The 25,268-nt window shown below is 44.1% G+C and overlaps 2 protein-coding genes across 8 annotated transcripts in view; one reads left to right on the forward strand and one right to left on the reverse strand.

Annotated features, from left to right (window-relative positions):
* USP33 (ubiquitin specific peptidase 33) overlaps window positions 1-3,947 on the reverse strand; it is a 108,390-nt gene extending 104,443 nt beyond the window's left edge. For 2 of the 5 annotated variants that reach the window (XR_012905932.1, XM_075936302.1), the window contains exon 1: window positions 3,792-3,947. The gene's annotated coding sequence lies outside the window, so the exon portion shown is untranslated. Of the gene's footprint in view, window positions 1-2,692; window positions 3,203-3,236; window positions 3,761-3,791 lie in introns of those variants that run through there. The other 3 variants (XM_006129575.4, XM_075936303.1, XM_075936305.1) reach the window with 3 other exon arrangements.
* Window positions 3,948-4,099: 152 nt separating this feature from the next.
* Window positions 4,100-25,268, forward strand: part of MIGA1 (mitoguardin 1) — a 63,303-nt gene continuing 42,134 nt past the window's right edge. Inside the window, exons 1-7 of one of the 3 annotated variants that reach the window (XM_075936323.1) lie at window positions 4,100-4,244; window positions 6,123-6,256; window positions 13,194-13,371; window positions 13,889-14,025; window positions 18,729-18,852; window positions 19,889-20,025; window positions 21,125-21,248. In XM_075936323.1, coding sequence (XP_075792438.1) covers window positions 6,200-6,256; window positions 13,194-13,371; window positions 13,889-14,025; window positions 18,729-18,852; window positions 19,889-20,025; window positions 21,125-21,248 — 757 coding nt within the window. In that variant the 5' untranslated portion in view covers window positions 4,100-4,244; window positions 6,123-6,199. Of the gene's footprint in view, window positions 4,245-4,337; window positions 4,362-6,122; window positions 6,299-13,193; window positions 13,372-13,888; window positions 14,026-18,728; window positions 18,853-19,888; window positions 20,026-21,124; window positions 21,249-25,268 lie in introns of those variants that run through there. The other 2 variants (XM_006129576.4, XM_006129577.4) reach the window with 2 other exon arrangements.

Consider the following 25,268-nt stretch of genomic DNA (forward strand, 5'->3'; position numbering starts at 1 on the left):
TCCTACATTCAGGCTGCGTGTTGAGCACCACGTAAACCCAAACTGCACCGTGGGCTGCAAACAAATGGGCTGCAGCTCGCAGGCTGCATGTTGAGTAGCCCTGCACTATACAATGAACAGATCCCAATAAAAAGTTTTGTAGGATTCAAAGAATTAATATTCATCAAGGTTAAACATTTTTTAAAAGTATGAGGAAACTAAGAATTTATGTTGGCACGAAAAGAAAAACAGTTTATGTTAAGACTTTTTATTAAAAATATCATATTTAGAAGAGTTCATCAATAAAGATAGTCATTGCCTTAGGTGATATTACATTCTTGTCATGGAAATTTATTTATCTTATGTAAGTTAATAAAAGAAGTTAACTACTGTACTACTAAGAGTTAAAATGATTTTTTAAAGAAACCCACCCAAAGACCTTTGAGCTTTGGGTAAAATAAGTGCGGATCAAATTAGGCTGTAATCCAGCAACTGGCTCTATGATGTTATAATGGGTTGCCTTTTTAGATCAAGTTTTAGGATTGGAGTCTTTGTTTATGCCTGTACCCACTTCAATAACCACCCCGTGACGTACATTTATTTCATTTTTTTCAAAAATCAATACATTCACAGCAACTGTTATACTATCACTTTTGTACAGTTAAAACATAACTGCATTAAATTCATAGATTTCTTTATATATTCAAATTCTTAATTTGTAGATTTTTCTGTCAAATAGCTCACAAAATTATGGAGTTTTCAAAATCCTGTTACAATATGTCTGATTGATCTCCTCATGTTGACTATACATTTCATGAAGTGGATACATTGCTTTTCCCAATTCTTTTCAATTTTGAGCACCTTTCTTCCTACATTAAGAGATGTGACCAAATGGAACATTTATTCTATTTTCACTGCATCCTTTAGTGAACTGGTAAAATAAAGAGCCATTACATTCTTCTTCTCCTGAGTAATTATCTAAGGTTTTGTAAGCTCCCAACATTTCATTGTGTGCAAAGTCCATCAATACATCTGTAAGCAGGGGCTGAACTGCTGCTTGCTGTCAGCCAGCTGAAAGGAGGGGTGGGTGTGCCCACTACAGTTGTTTAGCTCTACAAGGTAATTAACTGTTAACTGTTGACATGTAAACACTGCTCAGGAGAGAATCCAAGGTGTGGCTATGTAAATCCCATTCAGCCAGGGCTGATGGAGGGTCAGTGTTGGAATGGAATGTGGAGAATTGTATATAATTTGGGACTGTTGTGGGGGTCACTAATCATGCTACCCCTAAATGTGGGAACTGTCAAACATGCCACCAGTGCTTGCAGGAGAGACACCACCATCATGGTAAGAGGTCTCGGAAGAACAAGCCTCCCTCCTTCCAGAGTTGAGTGAACAGAGCTGGGGGAAAGGGTTAAAGGACTTGAGTCAGCCTGCTTCACACCTACCAGGTGTGAGCTATAAGACTGGCCCAGCCTGCACCTTTCCCCCTTTGTTTTAAGGACAGACCTAAAGCAGACTCCCTGAGGAGTCTTTTTGTTTGCTAGTCCAGTGAAAGCTGGATTCATTTGAGAGCTGAAATCACTGGTTTGGCTGAGAGTTGAAATCACTAAGCTGAAATCACTGGTTTGGCTGAGAGTTGAAATCACTAAGCTGAAATCACTGGTTTGGCTGAGAGCCAGACCTACTGCAGCCAGTAGAGTGGCAGCAGGTGAGGAGCGGCGACTAGCGGTGTGGCGTGGTGCGGCGGCAGGCGAAGAGCAGCCATCAGCGGCGTGGCGAGGAGCGGCCATTAGCGGCGTGGCGTGGAGCGGCGGCAGGCGAGGAGCGGCCATTAGCGGCGTGGCGTGGAGCGGCGGCAGGCGAGGAGCGGCCATTAGCGGCGTGGCATGGAGCAGCGGCAGGCGAGGAGCGGCGACCAGTGGCGTGGCGTGGAGCGGCAGCAGGCGAGAAGCGGCGACAGGTGCCCAGCGGAGCGTCCAGAGGTGTGGGACGAGACAGCTGGTGAAGCGTAGCGGAGTTTTGTATAAGGTGCCCCCTATCTATCTCCCCACCCCCATTTCTACCCAGGTTGGGAGGTGAAACCCTGCGGGTGAACTTTGGGACTCTGGGTGGCACAGAGACTTTTGGGGAGTCGGTGGACTTCGGGCGAATCTTGGCCGGGGTGGGGGCTCATGTTTGGGTTATGAACTCTGTTTGTGGTGTTTTCTCCAAGCTAATGCCGTATGAATTCTTCCTCTGTTTCATTAAATGTTCTTTCCCTACACTCAGACTCAGTGCTTGCGAGTGGGGAAGCATTGCCTCTCAGAGGCGCCCAGGGGTGCGTGAATTTCCCAGATCACTGGGTGGGGGCTCGAGCCGGTTCTTTGTGAGATTGACCCCAAGATATTGAACCCAGCCCTGGTTCCTGCCAGGCCTACCCGGCAGAAGGGCTACACATCTATTCTATCCTTACACTGACAACTCTTTTCAGCCCAGACACAAAATCTAGTTTTCCACACTTATTATGAAAAACTGCTATAATGTTGTCAACTACCAATAACATGTTAAGTAAGTTGCATCTGACGAAGTGGGTCTTTGCCCACGAAAGCTTATGCTCCTACACTTCAGTTAGTCTATAAGGTGCCACAGGACTCCTCGTCGCTCATGTTAAGTAATATCACAAAGAAGAACAGATGACAATATTATTCCGGCTCTGAGATACAAAACTCACCTCAGGCAAGTACTGTAGCATTATTACAAGAAAACCATTTTCATTGTCCTTTGCTGGAATTTCTTTGCTCTCTCAAAAGGAAACACAAAATAAAACCACACTCCAAATGAGAATATACAGTCTTTCGGTATAAAGTCATTTGTGTTTCATTTTCCTCTTTTGATACATCCAAAACAACTCATTATACATTACATTGCAATAGTTATATTTTGCACATTTTACCTGTGGCACTGCTTAGATTTACAGGCATTAAAGGAATATGGCCAATCATGCGGTTTTATCCCTTTATTTGATTAGATCTTCCGATGTTTGTCTTCAATACCCTTTTGCTATCATCACCGTAAAGTAAATGTAAATCCCTGGCAAAAACAGCCACCTGTATCTGTCCCTTACATCCCGAATCTCAGACGGTAATATTTCAATACTGGGGCTAAACAAATATTAACATCATAGCTCTTTATTAAGTGACAGCTTTACTGAACGAGAAAAAAACCCCTCTGCTTAGGGAGACATGAATGTTCACAGCCTCCCACCCCTTTCTTACCAGCACAACCCCACACTGTGCTGCAGACCCCGCATCGCTCAGGCGGCCCAATGGCTGATGCCGCAGCAAGGCGAGCGGCTCTGGGCCAGCGAAGCGAGAGACACCGGCAGAGCGGGCCTGGCCCTTGGGAGAGAGGCAGTAGCGCCGAGCAGAGCCAGCCGCGAGCCGGCAGGGCCATTACGCGGCGCAAGCAAGGGCAGACCGGGCCTGTCCGCACGCTCCCTCCTGCCGGCTCGCACAAGCCCCTCAGCGAACAGCTCGTCCCGCCCCGCCGCTCGGGGAGGACAGGCACGTGGCCGCTGCCTCGGACGGGACGGGGCTCCCGCACTCAGGCACCGGTCCGAGTGGGGGGGCCCGGGCCGGGCCTGAGACACCGGCGGGGACTAGAGGAGGCTGCGGTGTCAGCGCGAGGGGAGGGGAGGGGCCGCGCCACCCGCCGGCCTCAGGGAAGGAGGCCCCAGGGAGAGGAACAATCCTCCGCGGGAAGGACCCAGCGCCTACATGAGGGGGAAGAAAGGGCGCCCGGGCTCCATACTCGCTGCGCGGCAGCCTCACCTGCTTGGCGGTAGCCGGTGTTCGCTTGTCCCTGCTGCCCGCAGCGGCAGCTCCTTCCGCTTCCTACTGCCTGATCCGCCGGCTGCAGCAGCTCTGCCTCAGACGCCGATGTGCGCCCCGCACGAAGATGGCGCTGCTGGGTGTCTGTCACGCAAAGAGCTGTGCCCCGCACAAAGATGGCGCTGCTGGGCGTATTCAGGCATTCAAAGAGCTTTGCCCCGCACAAAGATGGCGCTGCTGGGTGTCTTCACGCATTCAAGGAGCTTCGCCCCGCACAAAGATGGCGGTGACTGACTCGCAGTTTTTGGCCACGTGGTGTAGCGAGGCACCTTCCCCCGTCCTGCGTTTCTTTTTGACACCGGAAGTAGCTATGTTGCCTGTCTCCTAGCAGCGGGCGCTGCGGTGCGGGAGCTGCTGGGGTGGGGCGGAGGTTGCTGTTTTTATCGCGGGCAGGTAACGTGGGGAGGGACGGAGGGAGCTTTTGCCTGAGCAGCGCCGGGGCTGGTGCTCTGCGTTCGCCCCTTAGCTGGCTGCGGCCATTTCTCCGCGCGGGTCCCGACTCCCTACCGGGTAAGGGCTGGAGCGAGGCCCCCATCGGCCCCTCACCGTGTCGTCCCGCCCCGCCCTCGGGAGCCCGAAACCGCGCGGCACGTGCACTGGGCTGCGAGCGCCCCGCGTGACGGGTCCCGGAGACAAAGGGGGTTCGGTGCTGCCCGGGGCTTCTACGCCCGCAGCCCGCCAGGGAACGGGGCGTTGGGGACCAGGCGAGGGGCCCTGCGCGTGCCTAGCCCGAGGCTGACAGCCGGGTGGCAAAGGGGGGCTCTTCCCCAGCGACCCAGTGCAGGATTCGGGTGATAGTTTAGGGGAGAGAGCAATTTCTCAGCCTGGCCCCATATGGTGGGGTGGCCAGCCCGCAGCTCTTTTCACATTAACATGTGACTTATACAGCCCCCCAGTCTCCCTATTCTTCGCCTGTCCGGGGTGGAGGGGGAACTCAGGGCTTTGCACCGTGGTGAGATGGGGGCTTCTGTGTTCTCTCCGTGTGGCGAGACAGCGACAGGCTGCTGGGAGCTTCTGGGAGAAGCCTCGGCTTTAAGCTGTGTGGGGAAAAACCGCAGCAAAAGCAGCAGTTTTCCCCTACTGCTCCCATTCTCCAGCGGTTTGCTGCTGCCTTTCCCCAAGGCCACAGCGACCAATTCGCCAGCTGCCTCCCAGGGAGGGGAACTTGTGGCACTGTGTGACTGAGTGGGGCAAACAAACCCTGGCAAAAATCGTGGAGGATGTGGGATCCCCATGCATCTTTTCTGGCATTTGTCCAGCAGAGAGGAGGTTCTCAGGGCTTCAGCCTTTCAGGGCACACTTGCCAGTATTCAGGGCTTTAGGAGTAGCAGAGCTGAAGTACTGAGCCCTGACAGGTGCATTCTGGTGCTCAGGCTTCTGAAGAGTGACATACGGCCAGGAAGTTTAACCACCCCTGCCATATGACAAACAATTGGTATAATTGACAGATACCAAATGCCCTCAAATATCAGAGGGGTAGCCGTGTTAGTCTGAATCTGCAAAAGTGGCGAGGAGTCCTGTGGCACCTTATAGACTAACTGAAGTGTTGGAGCATAAGCTTTCGTGGGCAAAGACCCACTTTGTCAGATGCATCTGACGAAGTGGGTCTTTGCCCACGAAAGCTTATGCTCCAACACTTCAGTTAGTCTATAAGGTGCCACAGGACTCCTCGCCGCTTTTACCAAATGGCCTGTCACTGTAACTGACCCTGCAGCCCTATGCTCTTCTGTTTACTCCAGTAAGTTGTTCAAAGGAGGCTTAGAACTAGAATTTTACTACCTTTTGCCTTTACAGACAGTAAAGAGTGAAATTCTTGTTTTAAAAAGGAAACTGTGGCAACCTTGAAGAGGAGAGAAGCTACTTTAGAAGCTTAAATTCTGTAGTCACTAGTTATTCAGTCTAAGTCCCACATCATTTTAGACAGCAGATTTTTTTCTAAGAAATGGAGAGTGTGACTTGCACATTGGGTGTGGAATTAGATGCTTTCCTTCTTTTACTATGCATATATCATGCAAGCTGTTTCATGTGTGACACTCAGTTTTTGGCTGTAGGGCTCTTACTCCATAGAGCAGTTAAAAGTATTTGAGCCTAATTTTATCTGTTTTTCCATCCTATTCTTAAGTGCTAGTGAGAAAATCTGTTTCACCCTTTCATGTACAAATTATCCAAAATAAACATGCAGCCTATAATGTAAGGTTGTTGGAAGCTTGCAGAAGAAAACTATGTATATGCTTGTCATATTTAATTTATCATGCAATTTTCATTTGGCAGACTACGTCAGATACCATCTGTGGCTAAAATTTTTTCGAGATAGTTTGACTTAATGAGGTTATGGGACAGAAGAAGCCATGTCGGAAGAAGCTGTTAGTGAAACACGCTTTTCTTTGAAGACAGCAGCTTTACGGGTACTTGATTTTCCCCTTTCCTGGTATTATTCTGTCATCCAGGTAATTAATATATTGTTTCAGTAGTCTCATTTCTGGTGTGTGGGTTTTTTTTTTAAAGTAACAGATCTGAAGGCAGATCAGGAATTAAAGTTGTTCATTACACTGAAATGTTAATCACGCTGAACAAAACATTGTGGTAGTTCTTTCAAAAGTTTACAAATCAATGTTGATTTCAGGAAGCTTTGACACTTTATTATGATGAGGAAAAATGCCAGTTTCCCTTTATTTTTTTTAGTAGTTTACATTTAACCCTGTGCTTTATTTTCCTTTTTATCTTCTGCTACTCAGTTGCTTACTTCCAATTCTAATTAAGGCATATAGTTAACTGCATAGCTGTGCAAATTCATAGAGATCTGCTTTGAACCCTGCAGATCCAATGATATCTGCTTTATATTCACTGGTATCTGCATCTATGAATGTTGATATCCATAGCTCATTTTTGTGCATATGGATGTAGACACAAATTTTTGTATCTAGAATCCAGTAGATTTGCCAACATCCACTTTATATTATCAAGTATCCACATATGTGGATGTCAATGTGGATATCTGCAGCTCAATTTTGGTGATATGGATGCACATTTTGTATCCACACAGGGCTCTAGTTAACTGTTCAGTTCAGAATTATGAACATCAGGGTTAAGAGTTGAGAGACTCTTAGTGTACATCCAGTCTGTTTTCTATTTTCAATGTCCTCTTATAACTGAAACTCCCAAAAAGCCTTAGCTAGTGGCTCTAAGGGGTAGGGATTGTGAGTGTGCGGACTATGGGTGCTCTTGAACTGAGCTGTGGAGGGGAATCGGGTGTGGGTATTTGGGCTGTGGCGGCATCATGGCTGAACTCTGGTGGAAGATGATTTCAGTGTCTGGCCTTGTGGCTGGATGCCATAGGGCAGTGGTTCCCAAACTTTTCAGCATCATGCCCCCTTTTTGATTTTTGAGAAACCCTCACACCGTCTCTCCCCTGTAGCAGCAAAACTTGTTGAGGAAAAAAAAAAAAGGAACTGACCAGGGCCAAAAAACAGAAATAGCAGCGAAACGACGGGGGGGGAGGGGAAGCTGGGTCACCTCATGTCCCCCCCTGGAATTTCTTCATGCCCCCCCTAGTTTGGGAACCCATGCCATAGGGGAAGGGATGTGGGTTTCTGCGCTGGGAGGGAGCCTGTGGCTTGCCCCTGGGGAGAGGGTGTGTGTGTGTTTGGCTGTGCGGCTAGGCCAGGGGTGGGCAGTAATTTTTAAAAGGGCAGCCACTTCAGAAATTTCTGAAGCAGCCCCAGGCCATCCCGGAGGTGGCAGGGCCTCAGGTAGAACAGGCAGGGCCAGGAAACTTCTTGTGTTTTCCCCCTATCCTGATTGGCTTAGGGGTGGAGAGCGCAAGAAGTTTTCCCCCTTACTCCTCCACCCACCTGAAGGAAACAACTGGTGGTTTCCTTCAGGTGCCTAGCAGGAGGAGACCTCACGTGCACTCCCTGTCCTCAAGCCAATCAGAGAGTCTGGGAGTGAGGGAGCATGCGAAGTCTCCTCACCCCTGCAAGAGCATGCAGTGGCTTGTGCAACATACCAGCTGTACTAAAAGAGCTGGCGTGTCTCTCTAGACCAGGGGTGCACAAAGGACCCTCTGCAGGCTGGATTCAGCCTGCCAAGCCGGTGGATCCAGCCCCGACTGCCCTGCCACTTACCCACCTCCAAGCCAATCAGGGCCTGGGTGCAGGAGGAGTGTGTGATGGCTAGAGAAACATGCTGGCTATTTTAAAACAGCTGGTGTGTCTCTCTAGGCACTGTGCGCCCCTGGCAGAGCGGGGACAGGACGTGAGAGACTTTGCACACTCCCCACACCCAGGCCCTGGTGGCATGGTGGTTGAGGAGTGGCAGGGCGGCCACAGGCTAGATCCACCAGCTTGGCAGGCTGGATCTAGTACACAGAGGGCCCTTTGCCCACCCCAAGCTAGACTCTGGAAGGAAAATGCAAAGAGACAGCATCTTACAAGTTTCTTTAATTCTCTACATCTGGGGGAAAATTTTGTTGTCTGTATTTTGTAATGTAGTTGCTAACAGATAATTTTAGATAAATTACCAAAAATAATTGATATTGACATAATGGTATTTGGACAAATAAAATATGCAGAAATTTGCAGAATTTTAAAAAAAGCATATTTAATTTTTTGTCTCATAATTCATAGGAGTAGTTTTTGTTGTATCCTTTGGAGGCAGCAGTGAAAGCAAGCTGGTACATGCAATACATCATACCAGAAAGATATTTGTAGTGGGTACAGTAATGATGGGCAACCTAGGCTCGTGAGTGGGTTGCATGTGTAGCCCTCCTTCATCTTAGTGGCCTGAAAGATTGTCATAATCAAGATAGTGTCCCAATTTTGCTAATGGTACTTGTATACCGAGAATTCGTGGGTTGTGCTGATTGAACCGGAACAGCACTTTGATTGGATGCAGAAACACCACATGGCTTTCACAGTCAGTATTGTGTGCAATCAGCATGCACTTCACTTCACATCCTCTTGCTACATGTGCTTGTCACTTTAGTAATAGTGGGTATGTCTAGACTACATGGTTCCGTCGACAGAGCCATGTAAAATAGTTTACTCAGCATAGTCAATGAAGCAGGGATTTAAATAATCCCCGCTTCATTAAAATAAAAATGGCCGCCACGTTGTGCCAACGATCAGCTGATCCGGCACAGCGCGGCAATCTAGACACGGCACGGTCGACAAGGGAAGCCTTTTTTTCCACGAGGCATACCGGAGCGGTCGACAAAGGCTTCCTGGATCAGCTGATCGTCGGCACAGCATAACGGCCATTTTTATTTTAACGAAGTGGGGATTATCTAAATCTCTGCTTCATTGACTATGCCGAGTAAGCTATTTTACATGGATCCGTCGACAGAGCCATGTAGTCTAGATGTACCCAGTGGTAGAAAAAAAACTACAGAAATGGAAACCAATGGAATTTTGCAAAATGCCTCATAGGCTGTACATAAAACCCCTGATGGGCCGCAGGGTGCCCACCTTGTAGGAGGAGCCGGCTACCCAACTCCTCTGGCATGGCTGTACAAACCCAAACCCCACTACCTACCCTTCCACAAACCTGTGTGTCTTTGTTCAGCAGGACAGAGCGGGTGGGGGACAGAGCTGGGAAAGAGCTGCTGGCGTTCTGCTCCTTCCCCTGCTGCCTCTCCCATCTCTGTGGAAGGGCAGCGCTGGGGGTTCTGCTTCTTTCTTAGCTGTGGTTCCCAGGAGAGCCTTGAACCACAGGGCTATTTCAGGAACCGCAGTGGAGAAAGGAGCAGAATGCTGATAGCAAACTCTGGTATGGCTGCCTGGAAGGGCAAGGGGCAGTACAACAAGCATGTCCAAAGAGCTGCTTGCATTGGACTATGTGCAGTGGTCTGCATTCTGCTCCTTTCCTGAAGTCACCAGCACAGCAGGAGGAGGACAGAGCACATAGCCCCATGCCCTCTGTATTCCCTGTAAGCTGTGCACCTGGGCAGCTGCTCAGGAAAGATTCAGATGCTGCCCAGCTGATTAGCAGAGCCCCTACAGCTAGGTTTTCTAATCCAACTGGTGGTGCACATTCATATGTGTCTCAGTGCACATAAAATTTATTCTGCACATGAATGGAAAAAATCCACACATGGATGGAAAAGACTAGAGGGAACACACTCCTTCTCCCCCAGTAAAGAGGGATGAATCATGCCAGGAAGGGGGAGAACATGGGGTCCAGAGGGTGAGGGGAGGGAGTCACATAGAGGATCACATTTTCTTCAACCCTCCTTCCCCTCCCCCCAACTTTGCTGTCTTCATCAGTACTGGTAAGAAATGGTTTTCATTTATACCACTGCTTAGAGGATATTATGACTATAGAAAACTTCATGTGCTGTTGCCATACCATGTAGAAAAATGAAATGCTGTTTGTGGGGGGAAAAAAAAAAGAATAAAATATAAAATTGAATCCAGAACTTGTTCTCAATTTAATCCATTCAGCCACAATGACGGGAAATCAAAACTTGGTCTGCTGTGCTGACAGTCTCCAGATTTTTTTTTTAATGTGAAAGACAGTGATTTATATTAATTTCATTGTATACAACCAGTGGCTTCATTAAATACATTATGTATTGAAATGCACATACATATTGAAATTAACATTTTATGATGTATTACTTTGAATAATTTGGCAATATCCAAAATATTTTTCTTATTTTACTGCAAATAATGAGAAGTCTGATACATTCATTCTTTTTCTTGTAAAACCAGCTCAGATCTCAACTCACTGAGTTCATTGGTCTCACCTTGGGCATTACTGCACTATTGTCACCAAGCTAATGAACTCTATAAATGTGCTGTCAAGCTCTGGGATTAATATTACATCCTGAAGGGTTTCCTTTATCTCTGCTCAATTGTTTGCATCATGTGTGCATGCACAGTTGTGTGAAATGATATCTGCAGAATATCTAATTACAATTTTTTAAAACCCCAAAACTTTATGTAGTTCATTATTAAATCAAAAGACTACTTGTAATTATTTATAAATACATGATATATTGTTGATTTTTTGCTCCCTGTAATCTTATTTTGGGTTTTTGCAATGCTGCTGGGTTTTTAATGCTTGTCTTTTCAGGTTTGTTATAAACATAGTATCTATATACACTTATGTTTTCCGAGATCTACAGCTCTGGCCAAAAGACTATATGTGAGTGGGGATAAAACATCAGAGGAGCTCTAAACTGCTTTCCAGTTGTCTTACCATGGGTTTGGCCTATATCCAGGTGTCTTACCATGGGTTTGGCTAAAGGCTTGCTGGCAGGACTTCTTTAAATTACTAGCTGCTTATAGCTCCAAGCAATCTGCAGCTGAGAACTGCCAGACAGTTGAGATGCTTCAGCCATGCCCCTTATTCTGAGGGAGGGGCATTCCATAAAACCACTATGCCCACCCTTTGTCTCCCTGTGAGAGCCTCCCATGAAAGGTTTCTGTTTTCTGCTCTCTACCACCAAAACAGCACAAGTCCCTTATAATCTTTCCCCTTATATTCCATTTAAATATTTTTCTTTAGTTTTCTGAGCTGTTTGACACTTCAGATTTCCAAAGGTTTATATATATTTAATTCCGATTGTATCAATGAGAAGCATTCTAAATATGCAACAAGTTGTACCTCCGGGGTCCAGCACCTTGGTGATCTCCCTGGTCTCGAATGAGGGAGTTTTCCAGACGAGAAGTCAATTCCAGCTCTTCAGGCTGGCTATGCTCCTGGCCTCGACTGACCCCCTACCAGCAGCCCAGATGGGCTGCTAGACGCTGGTCATGCAGACCTTAGCGCCAGACCCCCTACTTCTGGTCTGGATGGCTTGCCAGACACTGACCCCTATGGAGGCTGGACTGGGCCCTGCGGTTGAACACCAGCATGTTGCTACCAGTCCAAGCTCTGTGGGTGGATGCCAGCGCAGCTGACCCCCCTGTTGGTTTGGATGGGAAATGGATGCTGGTCCCAGCCAAGCGCCAGACGCTGGCAGGGCTCCCAGCCACTGGGCCCCTGCCACTGGCCCAGCAGAGCTCCCAGCTGCTGCCCTTCCTGCCACTGGACTTCCTGGGGCTCTCTGATCCAGAAACATTTGTGGTCCTAGCAGACAACAGATCTTTCCAGACCATAGAGTCCCAATTAGGTGCAACCTGTATTTGAGCTTTGTTTATCACGATAAATACAGAGATTTACTGAAGAAATAGAAGTTGAGACACTAAGATTCAATCTCACGTAGGAATGTGAAAGGTTAACTGGTGAGGACTAGAGCAGCTCCCCACCTACCATGGGCACGGGGTTGCTCCACCCACGTGGGGCCCACCGCAAACGGAGGCTGCTTGGGTGTCGAGTTGGGCTGGAGTTTCCCCCTCCCTCCGTAACTGGTTAACATGTTAAACTTCACATTTAATAGGCTAACTAACTGCAATTTTACATCCCTAAATTAGGTTTAATCGCCTAGTTTATTTCTCTGCCTGTGCAGAATTTTGCTTTATTGTGTACTTATTTATGGTTTTCTTCAAAACTTAAGAATGAAAATGGCCTATATCCAGAAAAAAATGTAGAAATAATGTATTGCTCTGGTAACCAAATATGAAGTGTGAGCACATGTGATTCAAACTAAAAAAAAAGAATGAACAGTTTTTCTTAAATTGTGGAAAGAGGAAGGATAGAGATCCAAAAAACATTTGTCCAGCAAAGACTTGGCTGTTCCTCATGGTTTTGGTGGGTTTTTTGAAGGAGATGTGTGTGAGTTGTTGTTTTGCTTTTTTTTTTTTTAAGCTATTAGGTAAATAATTTTGACAGTAGCAATGGTATCTTTGTCAGTCACTGAAATTTAAAAAATATTTACCTGAAAGTTTGAATATCACATCCTTAGGAATTCAGTAAAATTATAAATGCCTAAAAATATCCCAACTCTTAGGGTGTCTTTACAGAAGAATTACCTCAAGTGACAGGCACCCACAATTGCCTACCCCTCTTCCACCACGTGAGAAGCCACACTGCAAGGCCATACCTGTATTGCCGTGTCTTCACAGATGCTGTTCTCACCCCATGGGTGTCATTAAGTCTTATGGATTCGTTGTGCAGCAGTCAGCTGAATTACTCTGATTCTTTCCTAAAAAATTGTGGAAGAACTTGTCTGTCCTGGGCCAGCAGGGAAAACGGGGGAAGGCACTGAAGGACTATCAACTCTCAAGTGATTTAGACTGTGTGGTCATTGTAAAATGGGTGGGTTAACTCCAGGTGACCTGGGTTGAAAGCACCACCACGATGACATGAGAGGATTTTGTATGTAGACAGGAGAAGGACATGGTGGCCATGCTTAAATCAGAGCTTGTGTTAACTCTGGACATACGTATGTCTTTTCAGATAAAACTTTCTCCTGGGTTGAAGAAGTTGTTTGCAGTAACAGCAGTGAGTGCAGTATCTATAATTTTTCTAGCACATCATTTTAAAAGAAGACGTGGAAAGAAAAACACAAAAGCCTCACCATGGGAGCCAGACCATCTTGTATTAGAATGTACTAAAACAGCTGCATCAGAAAAAGGTACATGAGAGAATCAAAGACTTTTTTTCTTTAAAAAAAAATTGTATGTACTCTGCAGTCAATTGCAAGTCTTTTTTAAAATTATTTTTGGAAAAAAGACACTGAACATGTTTATTATTCTAACCATTTAAATAAAGTAGAAAAATAGACAAGTGTAAGAACAAAAATTAGAATACTAACTCAGGCAGGCATTGCTCTTATCATTGAATGATAATCTCTGCAAATTAACTCTTTAAAGCTTATTGAGAGCTGATAGTTACTGTTTGTTTTCAACAATTCTGGAGATATATCAAAAACACATCTATCAATATTCAAGCTTTATTTTAGATCAAATAAATTGTTTTGATACTGTGCTCTTTTTTGCAGATATTTTGATACTTTTATATGTCAGCATCAGAGTAAGAAAATAAGATAGAGATCTATCTATCTATCTATCTATAGATATACAAATCTTATGATATAGTGTATAATTAGATATTCTAGTTGCAGAAACTCTTAAAATTAGTCTCTTTATTAGGTTCCAGTTGTTCCAGTAGCAGACAAAACTTGACCCTTTCTTTGAGTTCAGCCAAAGAAAAAGGATCTCAGTCTTGTGTTTATACAAATGGAGGACTTTTCAGTAAATACTCTGGTTCAGTACAAAGTTTGGCCTCGGTAAGTATTAGCTATTCTTAAAGATCTGTTACACAATAAACTGAATAAACTACTGAACTGTAATTTTCACTGCCTATTGTGAATGCACACAATGATTCTCTTGAGCTGAAAATGTCTGACTCTGATGTGCTGCACAGCCTCGGAAGGCAGATGCTGGGTGCACAAAAGAAAGAGCCATGTGTGGTCAAGGGCAATTTATCTTCTACATAAGAGCACACTAAGTTCCATATTAGAGAGTGAAATAACATTCAAGATGGGGGAAGAATTCTCACAAATCCTCTGTTTACTGTGTATATCTCCCTCTGGACATTTTCTTTTCTGTGCTAGGACAGCCAGAGGAGGTAAATCAGTCCTGGAGTTTAGTAGCTCAGAGAAGTGGGAAGAGAGCTTGTTTTTTCGAGTGCTGATCCCCATAGGTATTGGGTGTGCATGACCCTGAGATTAGAAATTCTTTAATAGCAGTGTCAGTTGTTCTGCACATTGCATCTCCTGGTGCTTCCAAGCAAAGGCATAAAAGGTGGCTCAGACTGAAGTTATCCAGTTCCTTTTCTGCTGCTTGTGGTCTGGGATCCATTGGGATGGAAACTCCTGTGTCTACTTTCTACTCTTCTGCATTCTGCTATTTGAATGTTTCAATATTGTAAATTGTTTTTATTTAGGATAGTAGTTTTTTAGCTTTTAGTGTTAGTTAGAAATAAGGGAAGGAGGGATTGGGGGCAGAGTGAGTTCCCCCTTTTTCCTGCTCCCCATCATTTTTTGCATCTTTCATGCTCTAACCTCCAGGCATTAAGTCTTGCTTGGCCTGGCCCTGGGATTTCACTATGAGCAGCCTGCATGAGAGCTTCCTGAATTGTCTATGGGGGAAGCTCATGTCTCCTTGAAGTGCAGCATCTCCTGCTCTTTCTGTTTTATGTATCAGGCAATTTCATTATTTCAGGGTATGGGGACAACTTATGGAGCTCTCCACAAGACACTGTTGGTGCCTTCCCAGTACCCTTCCACCTACCCAAAGCCTTTGGCTGGCACTCTGCTGTTGTCCAGTAGTAATGGTTTGGAGTCCTTCTCCATGTACAGGGAATTCATAAGCAGAAAGGATAGCAACACCAGGGCAAAAAGTCCCACAAGAAGAGTGACAAATCCCTGAATAAGTCATCAAAAATCGATCTGCCTGGCCCCTTCCTGTGGCACCACTCAAGACTCTGCCTACGAACAAGTGTACTTGGAAATCACAGGAAAAAAGAGGTCAAGGGCATCAACAGTATTAGAGCTTCCAGTGTCACAAAAGCAGATGCTGAAGGGCAAATACAGCACCTATGTCTCATAAGAACAGACAGGATTGTTCTCCCCTTGCTGCAAAGTTCTGACCACGTATGGGTTCCATCCATTGACAAGCCAGACTGAGTCAAGACACCTGTCAGTTCACCTCAGACGGGGTCTCAATATGATCTTCTAGAGGCTCCAGATATCTGTATGGAACCAGTCCTGCTGTGGCAGGTTCTCACACAGTCAACCTCACATTTGCCAATACTGGAGGTGCAGCTGACAACGACGTCAATGTCTGTGGTACCATCTTCACCTGCTCCCATTTGACCTACATCAGATTACACAAAACCTCTGGCCCCATTGTAAGGTCATGAAGAATCTTTTCCATAGAACAAGACTGAGCTGGTACCATTGGTCCCTTCTGCTACTCAGCAGATTACTGTCAGTCTGGGTAGGGCTTCCACATCCATACTTTTGCTCCCATATCCTTGTCAACGGCAGTTCTAGTCTTGGCGTCGATAATGCCCATAACGTCTAGACCATAGAGGGGCTTCTGTAACTCATATCATCTACCATACTGGGACCCATATTTCTAGGCACGGAATATGAGTACCCTCAAATTGCGCACAGTAGTAGCTACCCTGAATGGATTGAAGAACCACAGTCTCTGCAGTAGTTGATGGAGGAAGAACACCAGTAGTACTGATGCTGCAAGTGATACTTTCTTTATTCTTTCCAATAAGGCAGTATTCTCAGTGTCTCCTTCAACCCCTGATAATTTTAAGAAGTAACGGGATCTTCTCAGGCGAACTGTGGACATGCTTCAGATTTCTGCTAGAGGAGGTCCAGCCTGACTCTCAAACTTCTGGACAACACCTAGACTACAGCTCTCTCTGAAGTGGCACTTCTCATTAACAAAGGCATCATGGAGCCTGCCACAATGATCTGATACACACCAAACACCTGTGCCTCACCCCCTGTGAGGGAGGAGAAACATCATTTTGTTTCCCTACCCTCACCCCAATTCCCTCATGGTTCAAGTGGATAGATACAGAGTTGTCAGCAACCCTAAGCCAAATCCATTCCACGGAGTCCAAAGTTACAAAGCAGGAGGATTTGTATGGTCCTTGTGGGTATTTGCAACTTGCCCTCTTTCTCCTCTGCTTGAGTCATTATGTGATTCGTGGTAGAATTGGACCTGAAGAGGTGTTTGGCCATGCTTCCCACATGGCCATGCTTCCCTTCACTTGAAAGCACAAGGAGATGTAGCATGCAGCCGTGGACTAAAACAGGTGTGGGGAACCTAAGGCCTACGGGCTGGATGTGGTTCCCAGCTTTCCTAGATCTGGCTTCAGGGGCTAGGGGTTCCTGGCCAGCATGGGAGAGTCTGTGCTAACACTTGAGCTCACCCCCGACACTCCCCCAGGACTGGAGCAGTGTTCCCTCTAAGGGTACGTCTAGACTACATGCCTCTGTCACCAGAGGCATGTAGATTAGGCTACCCGACAGAGTAAAATGAAGCGGCGATTTAAATAATCGCCGCTTCATTTAAATTTACAGGGCTGCCGCTTTGAGCCGACAAACAGCTGATCAGCTGTTTGTCGGCTCAGCGCGATAGTCTGGACGCTCCCCTGCCGACATCAAAGGGAGCTGTCGACAACCCAGGTATGCCTCATCCCAGGAGGCATACCTGGGTTGTCGACAGCTCCCTTTGATGTCGGCAGGGGAGCGTCCAGACTATCGCGCTGAGCCGACAAACAGCTGATCAGCTGTTTGTCGGCTCAAAGCGGCAGCCATGTAAATTTAAATGAAGCGGCGATTATTTAAATCGCCGCTTCATTTTACTCTGTCGGGTAGCCTAATCTACATGCCTCTGGCGACAGAGGCATGTAGTCTAGACGTACCCTAAGATTTTCCGTACGTGAGCAGTGAGTTTTGTCTTGTGCACCAATATTGAGGTTATGTTTACTTGTTTGGATATGTGACACCATGGTACCCACCAGTTACTAACAAAATCACACCTAAACACGTGCACACACATGTAATTTAAAATTATGTAAGAAAAAATAATAAAACATTGGATAATAAACAAGATACAAGACCCTGCACTCACCCACCGTGAACACCACCCAGCTTGCTAGCCCCAGCCCCTAACACACTCTGTGCCAACAATCAGGACTACACACCCTCTAGTTGTGCCCAACCTTGAAATCTGCCCCCCACAATATGCCACCAGTATATAAGCCATGGCCATGCTATCTGCCCTCCAAACACAAACAGCCAGGATCTGAACCTAGAGCCCATGGCCCAAGCACCACTTCCCCGAGACCTGTGCCCATTCCCACATCTCACCTATTTTGCCTCTCTCTGCCCCCATTGCTCAGAGACCTGTGTCCAATCCCACACCTTGCCCTTCCATCCTCCCCCGGAATTTACCTGTGCCCGTTACCTTCCACCACCTCAGATGGCTGGTGTATTTGCCACCTACCCGGCCAGCTTCTGTGCTGGGTCCACACTATCCTTGTACCCTGTGGTAAAACCCCTGTACCTTCTTCACCATTCTCCCACCCAGACTTCCGCATGGCTTGTGGCTCCTCCAGCCCTGGCCACTGCAGGAGCCTCCAGCTTCACAGCTTCTCCAGCCCCTGCCATGTGGTTCACGGCTCCTCTGGCCCCAGCTGCCGCCTCAGCCTTCCACCATGTAATTCGCGGCTCCAGCTGCCACAACCTCCCACTTCATGGCTTGCGGCTCATCCAGCCCCAGCTGTGCAGTAACCTCCCGCTTTGTGGCTTGTGGCTCCTCCAGCTGCAGCTGTCTCTTGCTGCCCACCATGCGGCTGTGTGGTTCTACGTAGGAGGTGCACGGGATTGACATTTTTCTGAGCGCACAGCTTAGAGGGAACCCTGGACTGGAGCGCACACAATCTACTAGCCTGGGCCCCTCCTAGGCTCTGGCGTACTATGGGCATGTGGGGAGTATCTTGCTCCTTTTCAGTCAGGGGCTAGGTCAGTGAGGGTTCACTACTGCTTAGTGAAGCTGTAAAATATCCAATAAAACTTACTTTTAAAACTTGTTTTTAATACAGTTTTACAATCAGTCCTCAAACTTAGTTTTGAAACTAACATTACAAAGTCTGATATTATGATATTCTAGTTATAGTAATGGATTATTTCTGATTAATTTTGATGTTGTGCATTTGAATTTCACAGCAAGGCTGAGTATTAACACTTCCATGATATCATTGTTATTCATATCATTAGTTGTGGTGTCATGAGCAAGCCATTAACATTACTCTTAGCCTAGAAAGAGCCATTACTTGTTATACTTTCTGAAATATAATCTGTTATGGTAACTAGTTGAATAGCCCTGATTATAGTGCATTGAATCAGAAAACTATTATTAAAGTATCCTTTGTTTAACAATGCCCCTCACTTTTTAGGTCCAAAGTGCCACCTCCTGTCCCAGTTGCGCTTGTGCCAATTCCAGTTCTTGGGACAAAGCTGATGAAGATATTAAACTTGTCAATATTCCAGTGACCACACCTGAAAATTTATACTTGATGGGTAGGTTATAATCATATGTTACAGTACTGGTTTTTTTGCTCGCCACTTTCAGATGCTTTAAAATTTGAACAAACTACCCTGAATTGTAGTAAAGTGACTCCCTCACAATATTATCATGATGTGCTTCCAAGACATCTAAAAAACTCAATCTTTTTACTTACGCTGAACAAAGTACCTTTTTATGTACAAATATCGATACATTCTTATTTTATCTAAAACCAATAAACAGATTTTGTTTATAGAAACTAGTTAATTTGGAATTAAAATTGACAGTGAGATTTTTAATTAGAGCTGTGAGAACAACATTTGTTTGTTCGCCTAGCAATTCTGGAAAAAAAAATAATAAAAAAAATGTTTTGGGTTGAACTGAAAACAATATTATTTGACAAATCATAAGGTCAAAAATATTGTTTGGGTTTGAATGAAATGTTTTGTTCAACCAGAAATGAAATGTTCTAAATTTGGATCATTTTAAAATGTTTTCAGTTAACTTTTAATAAAATTTGAAAGCAACTTCAAGCCAAAAAGCTGTTTTGTGTTGAAATATTGCTTTTCAATATTTATAAAACTTTTTTGTAGATATAATTTGGCAAAAACATTGCACATTCATGAAAAGTTTCAGCATCAGCAAATCTACTTTTTTTGCCTGAAAAAGTTTAGCCAGAAATGTTTACCAGTATTAATTTTATTTAGTTTAGAAGGGAAATCTTTTCCAGTTATGACAAATGTTTTAAAAGTTGAAAAATTGACAATATATGGTTTTTTACATTAACAGATTGGTAGCTTATCATAAATTTCTGTAACTAATTAAATCAGAGAGAGAGTCTTACTGAACTCTTGTGTGCTTTGTTTTAATCATAAATTACCTCTTATTATGAACTTAATTAAATTATTAACAATTGCAACATTATTTCTTAAAACAACATTTCCATATGAACTGTAATAACTTCATTTTGTGTGTGGTTGGTTATGTATGGTGAACTGTAAAAGAATACAGAGCATTCCTATTGATTGAGGTGTTCGTGATCTTCTGTAGGCATGGAGCTTTTTGAAGAGGCTCTATGTCGATGGGAGCAGGCGTTGACTTTCCGTAACAGACAGGCTGAAGATGAAGCAAGTTGTAGTTCCATCAAACTAGGAGCAGGAGATGCCATTGCAGAAGAAAGTGTAGAAGTGAGTGTTACATACACTACAGTATATAGTTGCTGCATAGCCAAATCATTTTCTCACAAATGTCTATCAGAGCTCAGCGTCTACTAAATCACTGAAACTGACTCTGAATTTGAAGCTTTCATGTGAAATACCTGCAGTTGGATCATATTTTCTCTTTTTTTTATCCCCCTTTATCTCCTGCTTTGCCTCCAGCATTAGCCTATTTTTAGTCATACAGGTAATTGTTGCTTCATTAGTATTTCTCCTAGAGGATATTATCAAACCACCATATAACTAGATATCCTTTGACATTCCCTGAACCAGTTTTCTGCAACTCTGGTCACTTCCTCCCTGCAAAGGAAAACTGGGAGATGGTAGAAGGGCTCAGTATAAATGACTGTTAGACGAGGGGACTAATTGGTGAACATGCACAATGTAATGCAATTAAACTTTGATCTCTTTGTCCATAAAATTATATTCTAAAATGCCTTATATAGTAAAACATACTCACATTTCAGTCACCGTGGTGTTCATTACTAGTGCAGTAAATATCAAGAATAATAATTTCATTTATCTTACAAAGATTTTAAATGCTGGTTTTATTTATATCCATACCCAATAGAACATATATTTTGGATGCTTAAGCTATTTGACAATGTCTGTTGAACCTTTTCTCCTGCATAGTTAATGGGATACAGTTTGAACCAATCTAATCCGTCACTCTCTAGTCCGGCAACATCCGTTATCCGGCATGGTTTTAGTTAGCTGGATGTCCACTTATTTTGGGTGTGACCAAGTTTCCCGTGGTCCTATAAAGTTTGTTTACGGCCACTAGTTCTGTGCTGTTATTTATCTTTAATTTACCCCTAAATGTCTTCTAAGATCCCAGTAAGCACCGGAAGTTTTGGTAATGCTGTAATGCTGCTAAACAATATTGACCTCACGTAGTCTGGCAAATTCTCTAGGTCAGCACCGGTCAGGTCCCCAGGGTGCTTGGACTAAAGGGGTTCAACCTGTACTATAAACTCTTTGAAAGCTTAATATTTTTCATTTTTTAAGAAGAAGTTAGAAAGAAATGTGACTTTTTTTTAAGTTCAAAGTAATTTAATTCTGTTTGCAGGATATCATTAGTGCTGAATTCATTCATAAGCTTGAATCTCTGCTTCAAAGAGCCTATCGTCTTCAGGAGGAGTTTGAGGCAACCCTTGGGGCATCGGATCCTTCTTCCCTAGCTAATGATATTGGTGAGTTCTTCTAGCTTTATATTTTTATCATTCTTAAAGTGATCATCCAGAAGGTAAAAAAAACACCCAAGACCAAATAAACAGAAATAAACTGAACAGTAAAACGACCCTTACAGAATTCAATATTTACTTCACTATCTGGCTTCATAGTATTGCATGTCTCTTGGCTCAGTCTCCAAACTTTATACGTCGTTAGAAATTGATTCAGGAAGAGTATCTTTCTGGTATGTTTCTCAGTGTTTCAGGATTACTGAACCCAAAATATATTGCAATGATACTTGTAGAATAAGGATATATGGGCATTAAAGCCTATGAAACTATTTAAACTGGCTAATTATGAGGATACAGGTTGAACCTCTTTGGTCCAACAACATGCTGGACCAGAGAGCCCCAGCATCATAAGTTGCCATCTGCTGGGAGTAGAGCCAGCTGGCGGTCCTAGAGGACAGTGGAGCTTGTAGGCCTCTGGAGTCCACAGGGCAATGGAGCTGCTGTGTCTAATGGGGCAGTTGGGGCCGGCAGGGCAGTGGAGTCAATGGGACTGGAGTTAGCAGAGCCCAGTGGCTGGGGAGGAGAGCCTAGTAGGGAGGCTGGAGATCATGTAGAGCCTTGAGGCTTGACTTCCTCTTGCTGGCAAACTCCCTTGTCTGTGACCAGTCAGGTCCTGAAGGTGCCAAACCAAGAGGTCCAACCTGTACTTATAATAGGGTGCTAATGTTTCTTTGAACTTTCTAAACTGCTAACAATAATTCCTGAAGTGTTATCAAGAACTGAGAGAATTCAAAGATTGCAAGAAAACAATCCTGAAATAGATTTACAAAAGATTAGATTAAACTAATCTCTAATAAATTGAATGAAATTTTCGTATGGCTCTCTAGCAACTACAAGAACTGTAGTAATATTAGGAGTATTTCTATTTTAACTGTCTTTACGGGAGAAAGTTAATTTCACATTCTTGCTTATCACTTGTTCCTTCTCCTTCGTTGTTCTGCGCATACATTACTGTTAATGTTAAAATGATCAGACACAACAAAGATTTTAAATAAAACGGAATAGGAGATTTAACTCACCTGCCCATCTCTAACGTGTGCCCAAAATCTACAACAGCATTGCAAACAATTATAAGGTTTCATCATCTCCTCTTCCCCTTACCAGGCTTAGTGTTGGAGCAAAGAAGAAGGAAGGACAGGAAAACAGAGCAAACTGACCCATTTTTCACAACCAGGGGAGGAATTAGCAGAAAAGCATAGCAATTCTACTGTTTCCCTCCCTCCTTGTAAAAAAATGGTACAGATGGCTGCATGTTTTCCCTCTCTTTCCAAAATTTCATGTCAGCTGAGAAAAAGAGTTCTGCCTGACTCGTGTAGCAGCCTTTACAGGGATCCTTTCCCCCAGAAGATAGGAAAGACTATAAAAATTCACTTTAGTCTGCAAATTGGCAGTCTCCTGGATGGGGGAGCACATGTAGGGTTCTGCGGTGTGTGTGACAGAGACAGAAATAATTACACACACAAAAACTAGGTTTAAAAAACATTACTAATGTTACAAAGGCAAGCACTCATAAGTTAGGAAATGGCAATGTTAAGGTTGGTTTTGGAACCTTAATTTAGCCCTCTTGTGGATATGCACTGTAATAAATATTTAGTTATGTGAGTTCATATTATTTTTTTCCACAAGATCCCTTCCTCATTCAAGACACAGAATGGATGGTGCTCAGTGAGCAGCTATTCCATATTTTATGTTTATCCTCCTAGTTATCTTCAATGTGTAGCTTCAGAATTTATTTATTCCTATTATTAACACTGTTAGGGGGAGGGGTAGCTCAGTGGCTTGAGCATTGGCCTGCTAAACCCAGGGTTGTGAGTTCAATACTTGAGGAGGCCACTTGGGGATATCAAGCCACTTGGGGATCTCAAGCAAATTGTCAGGGATGGTACTTGGTCCTGCCATGTACCATAACAAAATTCTAAAGGCAGTATTAATTTCCACATGAGTTTTTCTATGGTACTCATCACAATAGTGTAGTGACAGAAATGTAGCCGTGTTAGTCTGGTGTAGCTGAAACAAAAAACAGGACTATGTAGCACTTTAAAGACTAACAAGATGGTTTATTAGGTGATGAGCTTTCGTGGGCCAGACCCACTTCCTCAGATCAAATAGTGGAAAAAAGTTGTCACAACCATATATATCAAAGGATACAATTTAAAAAAATGAACACATATGAAAAGGACAAATCAAATTTCAGAACAGAAGGAGGGTTGGGGGGGGAAGGTAAATGTCTGTGAGTTAATGATATTAGAGATGATAATCGGGGAAGCTATCTTTGTAATGGGTAAGATAATGTTTTGTTTAAGCTTAGGTGTAAAGTGTCGAATTTAAGCATGAATGACAGTTCAGAGGATTCTCTTTCAAGTGTAGTCTTAAAAGGTCTTTGAAGCAGGATGCAGGTAATCAAGTCATTGAGACAATGTCCTTTCTGGTTGAAATGGCAAGAAACTGTTTTTTCTTTGTGATCCTGTCTAATATCTGTTTTGTGGGCATTGATGCTTTGGCAAAGTATCTGAGACGTTTGTCCAGTGTACATATCAGACGGACACTTTCGGCACATGATAGCATAAATTATATTTCTGGATGAGCAGGAATATGTGTTCTTGATCTTATAACTCACTTGGTTAGGTCCAGTAATGGTATCAGCAGAGTGAATATGTGGACAAAGCTGGCAACGGGGTTTGTTGCAAGGAAAGGTACCAGGGTTGGTATTAGTGTGGTATGTCCTATGGTTGTTGGTAAGAATCATCTTGAGGTTAGGTGGTTGTCTATAGGAGACTATGGGTCTGTCTCCAGAAACTCTTGGAGTTTAGTATTCTGTTCCAGTATAGGCTGTAGTTTATTGATAATGTGTTGGATAGGTTTAAGTTGAGGGCTGTAGGTGATTGCAAGTGGTGTTCTATTCTATCCTCTGAACTGTCATTAATGCTTAAATTCAACACTTTACACCTAAGCTTATACCTTATTCAGTATATACCTTACAACTTCTGTAATGAATGAAGCAGTAATCTCACAGACAACAGTCTTTTTACATCCAAAACCTGATTTATCCCCAAAACAGATCCATCTTGGGCCCTGAATGAGGCAGAGGTCCTATGGAGGAAAACGTAGTTAGTGATAATATAATTGAAGACTCTTTTATAATTGAAGAGGGTAAAACTGAGGTTTCAGTCAACTTAAATTTTGGCTTTCCTAACATTTGAGTGTTTGCCTTTGCAACCTTAACATTCTTAACATACTTCTTTGTGTATATGTGGTTTCCTAAGTTTTCTGAAAAAACAACTGAAAAACATATTTTGTCATATGGCAGGGTGGATTCTTTAGATCCAACATACAGATCTCTGCCGCTTGAGCCTCACAGAACAACAAAGAGAACTTGAGTAGACCAGTACTAGATGAGAATGAGTTTTCCAGGGGACTCTTTCCACAGATGTTTGCTGACAAAGGCATGGTGAGACTCTGGAATTTTTAGGTTCTGGAAGGTACTGTGCTGTACTAGGCATGGAGATTCTGTTCTGCCCCTTCTAATTTCTCTTAATGCTGTTCTCCTAATCTAGTCCATTCACTATGTGCTCCTTAGACTTCTTGTCTCCGTGTCATCCCATCTTGCCTCCTGCCCTTTTCTCATTTCCTTTTCTCCATTGGATCATAGTCCCTGTTTTGCTTCATGACCTCCTATTCAAATCAGGTTTGTACTTGCCTCTGTTTATTATCCCATTCTCTTTGCCCATCCAGTTATCAGTTCTTTTCCAGTACTCTGATATGTCTCCCGTCATCCTATTAGTTCCCAGGTAGTCCCAGTCTCCCTATATCTAATTAGGACTGTCCTTACGAAAGAACATAAGAAGGGCCATACTGGGTCAGACCAAAGGTCCATCTAGCCCTGTATCCAACAGTGGCCAATGCCAGATGCCCCAAAGGGAGTAAACAGAGCAGGTAATCAAGTGATCCTTCTCCTGTCCTCTTATTTTC

The sequence above is a fragment of the Pelodiscus sinensis genome, chromosome 9 (genome assembly GCF_049634645.1).
Source record: "Pelodiscus sinensis isolate JC-2024 chromosome 9, ASM4963464v1, whole genome shotgun sequence".
In the NCBI taxonomy this organism is placed as follows: domain Eukaryota; kingdom Metazoa; phylum Chordata; order Testudines; family Trionychidae; genus Pelodiscus; species Pelodiscus sinensis.